Raw genomic sequence first — 9,247 nt, forward strand, 5'->3', positions numbered from 1 at the left:
CCCCATAAACCAATCTAATCAAAATAATTAAATGCATCTGTTTTCTATTGTCTTCCATTAATTTCCATACAATATGAAACCAATTAGTAGACTCTTGAAACTTGCTTGATTTGCAAGTGAGCATTAGGACTGCAACTATTATTTTCATTATTGATCAATCTGTCAATTCTTTTTCAAATTACTCATGCAGTCTATAAAATATTAGTTAATACTGAAAAGAACCCCATCATGATTCCCCAGAGCTCAAGTTGACATCTTGACATCAAATTGTTTGTTTTGTCTGACCAACAATTTGAAACCAAAATGTGTTCAATTTACAGTAATAGCAGAAAGTCCTCACATTTCAAAGGCTGGAACAAGCTAATGTTGGCATTTTTGCTTGAGAAACGACTACTCGATTATCAGCGTTGGCAATCTCGATCGACTAATGGACATATCACTCAATCATTTAATCTCTAGGAAATGCCTGCATTCGCTTTTATCAAACCTACATTATCATCATGAGCCAATTCAGTGCAAACTTTTCAAATCTATCTGGGCATAAAATGCAGCAAAACGATAACGTGGCACACAAAATTGAATGCCCATTGGTGTTTGCTGTGATAGACAACAGAACATAAAGAAGTTTTGAGTGTGCCTATAGAGTTTCACACTACAGAGAAATGAATGGGAGCCAGTGGCTGCCTGGAACAGTAGGAAAAACACATCATAAAACCTAAAACATGTATTTTTAAAATGGTCAGCAAAAATGTAAAGGTACACACAAGGAGGTAAAACACAGATAAGGACCATATCAGTGAAGTTAAAGTTCCACAGTTTATTTCCCAAGGTGCACTGGAGACCCACAAACCCAACTGTGGGAACCACTAAGATGTATAGCTCACGGTCACTGTCATACTGGGCCTACACAGGTAAGGAATTAAATTAATGAAAGCAGAAGTAGCAGCATTGAAGAACACTTAACAATACTGCTCTGATCTGCTTTTGTTCTGGTTCAAATCCCTGATCGGAATAAATGGATGTAAACGGTTAAGTGTGGAAAAACTGACAGTAAATGCTCTCACCATGTCCGCTGGGGTGCTGCCCGTCATCGTGAAGGTTTTCCCGGTCCTCGGAGGGGTTCACACTCACACACTCAACACACAAGGCAAGGACACAAATATTTCCTCCTTTCGTCTGCCTTGCAATAGCTCTCACAAACTCTTAAAAACACGTCGTTGTTGGGTTTAGAGCCGGAAACAAAAACACAATTTATTCCTGTTGACTTGCGCTCTCCACAGTCACAACACTGAGGTAGTCAAGACGTGTTACAACGCTTCTTCCTCTCTATTGCACAATCATTTCGTTGATCATTCTCCACTCAAATCGGTCAATTTGGAGGTATAGTTAATGTTAGTGGGATAAGCTGTCGACCCGAGGGCCTCCTCCGACCCTCCAAACATCAAGAATATCCTGCTTTAGAAAAGGTGCCTACGCCATGCGAAAAACCAAATTCTGCTGGCACATCCGGACACGGATCTTTTTCTCTCTTGGTGAAAAAGAACACACAATATCCGCAAGGTTAACGGTTACCGTCCTCTGATAAACACTTCCGTCGGTTGGTACAAACACGCGTCACCCGGTGAAATCTGTGGGTCCTTCGCTTTAAAACGGGAGTTTGTGATGATTGTTGTTAATGTTACAGACTGCGCTGCTGTACCTTTACTCGCCGTTCAGCTGTCATCCTGCTTCAGGAAACTAACGTCAAGCTGGTAACGGAAAAATACACGGGACTTCCGGTTACACATTTCAGAATAAAATCACTTTCATCTTGTGCGCAGTATCCGCATTTTATTACAAGGGCGTAGGTTTGGTTTCAGAAGGGTTAGCACAAAGTCAACTAAAACAAAAACATGAATGCTACGTCCTCAATATATGTATATTTATATAATCTAGCAAATAATACACTAAATGAAATTGGTTATGGTGCTTTCCTTGATGATAAAGTCATACAAAGAAAGTTGAAACTTTCTGATACTCCTACTCTATGGCCCTGTTTAGTTTCCATGATACTAGGATAAATAATGTGCTATTTCCACCTTTACAGCAACCTTTTACACTCGAAAACCCATCAGAGGTCAAAGGACACAGAAGTTTTAGTAAGGAAAACGGAAACTGAAAAAAAAGTGTTGGGACAAACATATAATATCATCCCCCTCCCCAGTAGAAATTACACCCTGTAGAGAAATTAATTGAGCTTCGTTCATCCAGCTCCGCATACTCAAAAGTAATAAACTATTATTCAGAGTATTCAGCCATTCAGATAATTTGTAAATGTAGCAGTACCACAATATAAATATACCCCATTATAAGTAAAAGTGCTACAATCACAATTTAAATTTTCTAATTCTAAGTAAAGTACAGAAAGTGCAGAAGTATTAGTAACAAAATGTACTAGAAGTATCAAAAGTTTAAGCACTCGTTATGCAGAATGGCCCCAGTCAGTGTTACATTATAGTATTGAATCATTATTATTGATGTATTTACATGCACTTTAATGTTGTAGTGTTTCATATAATGTTGAGTAATCACTAACTTTGATAAGCCATGACAGTGTGACAGTGAGCCAGCATGCACAACACCAGGAACATGAAAATAAGGCAGCTAAATGGAATTCAGCCATCATTAATTTAGTTATTTACACCTGTGCTTTTCCTACTGTGACAAGTCAAAATGTCTTGATTCAAAAGGCATATACTTTTAAGTACCAAGCAAATTGTGGTCAACCTTAGCACAGCAGCAAAAAATGTAATGTATTAAATAGTGACACATAATGCTTGGTCATTATTATTTAAAATGTGATAAGTTCTAAATTTAAATAATAATTTTGGTAGTTTTAGGCTGTTTTATTCAGGCAATGTTCTTGTACATTAAAGACACAACACGAACTTTGGCTTATTTTGGTAAATTAAAGAGGTTTTGTAGGTTGATATCTAGCCTAGAAATAGATAGATTATAGATTTTTTATACTGAATTTGCGAGCAACAGCTATCCAAAACATAAAGATTTAACATATTAAGGTTTATAAATGCAATTTATTCCCAAATGTTCAATACACTATTTTAACTAAGTTTAATTGTGTTTTATTTTGAAGTCTAAATTACTTCATATCCGGGTGTAATTCCTCTCAATGGGCAGCTTGATGTAGTCCCTTTAAGAACATGGCAGCAGTCCCCAGATTGGGGGGTGGAATACAGAGGAGAGTGCTGGACGTGGTGGGAGCATGATTGAGAGAGAGGGCAGCATGGTCGAGGACTTACTGCACAAACATCATGAGAAACAAGCATGGAGGGGGGTTTCCTTCTTGTAACAACAGACAGAGGGGACAAGGGGTGTGGATAATCAATGAGACCTTTGCTGGATCATATTTCATCTTTGGCAGACTGCTATTTATGTTTATGTGCTACACTTCATCCACACACAAGTACGAAGCTTTTAGAAAAATCTCAGTTAATTGAGCAGCTCAATCAAACCTTTTCCAACAAATAAAAACATGATATTTTATTGATCGCTGAACGGAAAACTCTTTTTCTGCCTGTCACATATGGGAAGGTCAAAGGTCAGGGTCAGCTGCAGAAGAGCACTGCTTTATGATGAATTTAATATCTTTCAATCAGAGTCTTTTCTGAAACACAGTCGTACTCCAAACTGAACTGTTGACAGTTATATTTGCAGTCATGCCTGGTTGTTGGTCAATTTGAAGTGATCAGCGACTTAAAGGATATGACAAGGCGACAAGTCAAGTAACAAGTCATTCTTCTGTAATGGCTTAATCAATAATATAGCCAATCAGTATCCAGGATTGCTGTCATGGAGGATGAAGAAGGTCTTACAGAGCTGAAACAATACAATAATGGCCTTTGTTAAGCAGCACAAGATATTTTTGGGGGGCGAAATACTGGTTTTACTGTATGTATACGGTAACATATGTAGTAAGAAATTATATATTACATACCGTGTATAGTAAGTATTATCATAAAGCGTTGAAAAAAGATGTGACAGTTTTATAATATTAGTTCAATATGGTTGTGGGGTTATTTATAGCATGCATCTAATACACATGTAATATAATATCCTGTCCTTGGTGAAGTGCTCTGCCTTGTGTGTGCGCCTGTTTGTGTGTGTGTGTGTGTGTGTGTGTGGGCCCTGTTTCCGTCAGAGGTCGAGATGCGTATCGGCAGCAGGTCTGTCCTGTCTCTGGTGGACTGAGTGAAATCCATTGTGGCATCAGGAGTGGCTTTTTCTCTGAGATCTACAGGATTAACTACCTAATCTCTCCACTATAAAGGGAGAGTGGAGAGGGGGTAGTGAGTCTGACACACACACACACACACACACACGTGCGCACGCGCGCGCGCACACACACACACAAAAGCGTAAGCATGCCTGCACAAACACAGTGAGGTGTGAAAGTGTTTTTGTTGGCTGTGTTTTCAAAATTAAGGTCAGTGTATGCTTTTCAGCCAGTGAGCCAAGTAGGGCAGCAACTAATGATTATTGTCATTATCAATTCATCTCTTGATTATTTTCTAATTAATTGATAACTGTCTGATGTATAAAATGAGGAAATGTTGGAAAATACTGAAAAATGTTCTCAATTTCCAAAGACTCAAGGTGACCAACAGTCTTAAACCAATGGTTGTCGATGTGATGAAGCAAGTTGTCACATTTAAGAAGCCTGATAAATGACAATTACCACCCACTGTTCCTCCTGCTGGCACTGTGTATCTTCCACTGGCCACTAATAGGTTACATGAATATGAACATGAAACACATGATCAGACTTACAATGTCTTTTCAGTCATTGTGGGTATTCTTATGAAAAAAGCCCTGTCTTAAAGAGAATCCAGCTACAATGTTCAGCAGGACATACAACTGAAACCTTAAAAATACAGAGTGCTCCTGCTGGTGGTCTGGCAGTCCAACAATGTAACTCCATGAAAACGCAATGTCCAATGTAAGGGTCTAACGATCCAAAAAAACGAAACCGTTTCATTTTAGGTGTATTATAGTAAAGGGTTATGTTAAAATTTTACACAAATCTTTAGAGTTCAAGGGCGTGACTGTACATGTTGTTTGTTCTGTACTTGACTACATGAGACTGGAGTGTTTTCAATGACTCTGCTGATGTTTATCTGACTTGCCGGCCATGTCATCATCAACCAAAGCCAAAATGTATCTAGATAAAATAAATACAAGTGTGTGTGTGTGTGTGTATATGTGTACAGAGTGTGTGTGTGCAGCCTGTGTTTCCCTCCTCAGCACTTGCCTGTACTTGTTCCGACAGTGCAGGTCTGTGTAATATGAACCACCAGGTCACCTTTACAGTCCCTTAGTTCCTCTCTTTAAGGTCTGCTGATCAAATATAAATATATTTTGTGTAAAGACAATACAACTCTGTAATCCTCTAAGACTCTTGACTCTGTTCCCATTTAGATTTTCATCTGAGCACCTGCTGTCTCGCTCAGACCACACACACAGACATATTGTACACATCAAACACATACATCATGAAAAGGAAGCAGCATTAACATTTTTTGTTTGACAGGTCAAAGGGCATGATTAGAGTTAAACTTGTATATTTAATCCACTTGCACACTGTCAGAGAAGAAGATAAACTTTGATCTATTTCTGTTTCCAGTGTCACTACAAAACAGTTGCTGCTTTTTGGCTTTGAAGGGCAGCATGCACGACGCACTTGGTGGTTACCACTGCTCCATATATAAACACTGACTCTCAGCATAGCAGTACTTCCCACAGATTATTAACATGCACCGTGTGCTATCAGCTATTCTCAGATCCTGAAGCAGACTTTGAGCTCGGACTGTGGCGGAAAGGTTGGTGCTGGGAGCCAGCGACGCAATACAACGCCCAGCGTGACGCTTCACACCTCCTGACTGAGAGCAATTATTTCCCCACCATAACCACACTGTGCTGTTTTATGTAACCTTCCTGCTCGTCTGCAGTCTCCCTCATGCCCATCAGTCCCTGACTGAGAGAGATCAATGACAGGAACATTGGCTGTCTTATTCTGAAAGGCTACGTTCACCCATATAATAAACAAATGTGACTCTCCTCTAGTGGTATACGACCATGCAGACAGTTTGGAGTTTTTTGGGTTCTGAGACTTCCACGACCACCCCAATACTTAATAATTTAATAAGTACTATTTTAGCGTTTTTATTTTTTATAAGTACTACTATTTAATTAGAAAATTATTAAATAGTAGGATTGAAGGCTATATTTGTGTGTGTGTATGGATTTTTTTCTTTTCTCCTGACATGTAATTGTCTGTGGTGCCCAGCTGATGAATGCTAATGATCCCCTGACTTTCCCTGCAGCACCACCATGAGGTTGATGTTACTCGTTTTGATTGAAAAGTCTCAACAACTATTGGATGGATTGTCTTGAAATTTGGTTCAGGATGAACTGTAACAACTTTGGTGATCCTCTGACTTTTAATCTAGCGCCATCATCATATCATGTCCAATACTTTGGTGACCAAATACCTGCAAAATGACATTCCGATCAGCCTCAGCTGTACTTTGTGTTTATAGCTATTTAGCAAATGTTAGCATGCTGACACTGCACTAAGATGGTGAACATGGTAAACATATATCCCTGCTAAACATCAACATGTTAGCATTGTCATTGTGAGCATGTTAGCATGCTAATATCAAAAGCACAGCTAAGTACAGCCTCACAGAGCCACTAGCATGGCTGTAGACTTTCATTATTGTCTGTATCTATAGACGTATCCAGGTTGTAACCATAAGTAAACAAGCCGCCATTACTGCGCTGGCATCTCACTTGCATACACATCTAGTAATGTTACAGTGTATGGGAAGGATTTCTCTTCTTGGCCATGTATATAGTGTGGTAATGGGCAAGCATTAGCATTTGTTGTCTTTTACCATTACATTGACATGCTAACATATTAGGTCTAAATACTAAGCCACCTAGCACTACTACACAGTTCTTTTCTCAAAACCATTATCATGAATAATGACTGAATAATATCCTTGTTCATGTTGCTAATCTGCCTTCATCAGTTAGAAGGGACTGTTGACAAACTTCAAGGCAGTCAACTTCAAGGACTGCCTTCTTTCACCTCCGTAACTGCGCTCCCAGAGTGCAGGGTTGCTTGTGGTTCCTGGAGTCTCCAAAAGCAGAACAGGAGCCAGAGCCTTCAGCTATCAAGCTCCTCTCCTGTGGAATCGGCTCCCAGTTTGGGTCCGGGAGGCAGACACACTCTCTACTTTTAAGAGCAGGCTTAAAACTTCGCTTTTTTATAACGCTTATAGTTAGGGCTGGCTCAGACCTAGACTGCTGGGGGACTTCCTATGATGCACTGAGCTTTCCTCCTCTCCCTCTCCATCTTTACACATTCATCTCCCTCCAATGCATGTTACTAACTTTATATCTTCCCCGGAGTTTCTTTGTGCTTTGTCATCTCGCAGGTTCCTGTGGATTGTGGTCCAGGTACGCCTGGGTGCTGCCGCCATGGGCCTGCTTGACTCTCATCACTACAGTTATTAGTTCTGTTACTATTAAAGCTGTTATTGCTATTGTTAATCTCAGCCCTTATTACAGATGTAACTACTATTATCAGTCATATTTCCATTATTATTATAATTATAGCTGCTATTTCTACTGCTAGTGCTGCCATACATCTCTGCCTGTCTGCTTGTCTGCCTGTCTGTCTGTCTGTCTGTGTCTCTACATCTATCTCTCTCTCTGTCTCTTTCTGTCTGTCTATCTGTCTCTCCCCCTCTCTCTCTCTCTCTCTCTCTCTCTCTCTCTCTCTCTCTCTCTCTCTCTCTCTCTCTCTCTCTCTCTAAAACCCAACCAGTCGAAGCAGATGACCGCCCAGCTAGAGTCTGGTTCTGCTCGAAGTTTCTGCCTCTTAAAAGGAAGTTTTTCCTTGCCACTGTCGCCAAAGTGCTTGCTCATGGTGGGAACTGTTGGGTCTCTGTAATAACATTACAAAGAGTCGGTCTAGACCTGCTCTATTTGTAAAGTGTCATGAGATGACTTTTGTTGTGATTTGGCGCTATATAAATAAAATTGAATTGAATTGAATAACCTTCCATACTTTCACTGAACTGTGTCTAGACAGTGGCACTTGAGAGCTCAACACATATATCCGGATTTGTCTATTGCCTGCGTTTGAAAAACTCTCCTGTCATTGTCATGAACAGCTCTCATGAACCCATTATTTTCTGTGACTGACAGCCCTGGTACAATGTCACCAATCCCCAAAGAGCTGCCTTTATTAATCAGGATCAGGTTCCCCTCAAAAGCGATAGTCTAAACCTGAGTTGGATTTGGCTCAGACTTACCAGGAGACAGCCTAAGCCTGAGCTTATCTACAACGAACTGTTGTTGAGGGGATCAGGAGGAGGTGGGTGCTCCTCTAACCTGCCCACCTGTCTGACACATTCAGTGGCAAATATACACAGGGATTTGTCCTGAGATCCCTCTGATAGACCTTTTTGCTGGAGGCTGAATCTGAGATACAAGTTGTGTCTGTGATTTCAAGTTGACAGTTTGTGTTTTGACACAGTGTCAAGTGCAGTTGGTGGTTTGTTTGGCGGTATATGAGGAGAGAGGCAGCATTCACACACTCATCATAGTTAAAGGCCTCCTCCCCGCTGCTGTGAAAACGATTTGTCATCATGTCACGTTTTTGCCATCTGTCTGCCACAGAAGGGGAATAAAGTACATGCTCAGTGCTTGCATTTTGTATCTACAAAATATGCCTACCTCTGGGAGCCTCGCCTATCTGTTCTCTTTGTCTTTACCTTTGAGTGGGAATAACTTAACATCTTTATGTGTCACTCTGTTTGTATGAGTACATTATGTCTCAAGGAGGTTCTGTCTGTTCAGTCTACATGCCTGTTCAACCTGTTCACACTTACATGGGCCTTAACAGTGCTTTTGCATAACATCTAACACGATACAACCAGTAAGGCGGTCTCTGTGTATGTACAGGCATGTCAGGTATTGTCTCATGATCATTAGATCATATCATGGAATGCAGCAGTTTAACAGGTTTCTCCTAAATCTACTGGGTGTGTGTGTGTGTGTGTGTGTGTGTGTGTGTGTGTGTGTGTGTGTGTGTGTGTGTGCGTGAGGATCAACAAATCCACCACTTCTGTCCAGACTGAAATATGTCAGCAACTATTTGATGGATTGCCATGAAACT

General features: G+C 40.3%; 1 protein-coding gene across 1 annotated transcript in view; it reads right to left on the bottom strand.

Moving 5' to 3' along the window:
* ubl3a (ubiquitin-like 3a) overlaps positions 1-1,712 on the bottom strand; it is a 33,054-nt gene extending 31,342 nt beyond the window's left edge. Inside the window, exon 1 of the mRNA XM_070917179.1 lies at positions 1,065-1,712. Coding sequence (XP_070773280.1) covers positions 1,065-1,091 — 27 coding nt within the window. The 5' untranslated portion in view covers positions 1,092-1,712. The remainder of the gene's footprint in view (positions 1-1,064) is intronic.
* Between the last annotated feature and the right edge of the window lie 7,535 nt (positions 1,713-9,247).

This window comes from Enoplosus armatus, chromosome 13 (assembly GCF_043641665.1).
Source record: "Enoplosus armatus isolate fEnoArm2 chromosome 13, fEnoArm2.hap1, whole genome shotgun sequence".
Taxonomy (NCBI): Eukaryota; Metazoa; Chordata; class Actinopteri; order Centrarchiformes; family Enoplosidae; genus Enoplosus; species Enoplosus armatus.